Source organism: Aphanomyces invadans (assembly GCF_000520115.1).
Source record: "Aphanomyces invadans strain NJM9701 unplaced genomic scaffold supercont1.8, whole genome shotgun sequence".
Lineage (NCBI taxonomy): Eukaryota > Oomycota > Saprolegniomycetes > Saprolegniales > Verrucalvaceae > Aphanomyces > Aphanomyces invadans.
The window spans coordinates 491,641-492,434 of record NW_008580153.1 but is presented as its reverse complement, the minus strand read 5'-3'; the positions used below and the strand labels follow the sequence as shown (position 1 = coordinate 492,434).

Below are 794 nucleotides of genomic sequence, written 5' to 3'. Positions count from 1 at the left end.
CGAAGCATTCCTCGCTTCTCTGCCAAGCCCACGCGTGCCGAAGCAAACCCGATGAGCTTTGCTGACCTCGCATCGAATGCCCCTTCCCTCCCACGGACGACCGCAGCGAACGTTCCCTCGGTATCGGCATCCTCGACCGGCAAAAATATCCCCCTCCTGGATAAGTTGAGCCTGAAGTTGGAGCAGTACCAGAGGCAAGTTGGTGCAGTGCGACGACAGGCGCAGAACGCCCCAACATCTATGGAGGGCCAACAAGAGTTGGAAGATCGCATCAAGTTTGCATGCATGCTGCAAGACGAGATCGCGAGGTTACTGCCCCAGCTCCCGAGAACTCCCGCGATGGAAGTGAGTCGGCGCAAGCTGCTCAAGGACTTTGAGCGCATCTCAAATCAACTGGAATCGTCCGTTCAAGATGCGGCAAATGCGCAAATCAAACAATCCGAAGCAATGCGGTACAATGTCGAGCATGGCGATGCATCAACCAGTCTCCATGCGACCGTGAATGGCCAGGCGATTGAATTCAAGCAATTGGACAACGAAATCGCTCACAACGAAGCACTGATCGAAGAGCGCGCAAAAGACATTGATCGGATCCACAAAAGCGTTGCACAGGTCAACGAAATCTTCCGCGATTTGGCGGCAATCGTCGGGGACCAGCAAGGCGCAATTGACGACATTGAGAGCCACATTGACGAGTCTCTGGCGCAGACTCAACAAGGGCTCGCGGAAGTCAAGAAAGCTGCGGCAAACCAAAGCAGTTGCCACATCATGTAGAGGATTTGTGCAAGTACCAA

The 794-nt window shown here is 54.2% G+C and overlaps 1 protein-coding gene across 1 annotated transcript; it reads left to right on the top strand.

Annotated features, from left to right (window-relative positions):
* On the top strand, positions 1–794 carry H310_04889 (hypothetical protein). The gene has a single exon (XM_008869431.1). It carries the CDS (start codon positions 52–54, stop codon positions 772–774), a length of 723 nt encoding a protein of 240 aa, XP_008867653.1. The 5' UTR covers positions 1–51; the 3' UTR covers positions 775–794.

What these genes read in the sequence shown, in the direction of transcription:
- H310_04889 (XM_008869431.1), top strand. Translation starts at nt 52, where the DNA reads ATGAGCTTTGCTGACCTCGCATCGAATGCCCCTTCCCTCCCACGGACG.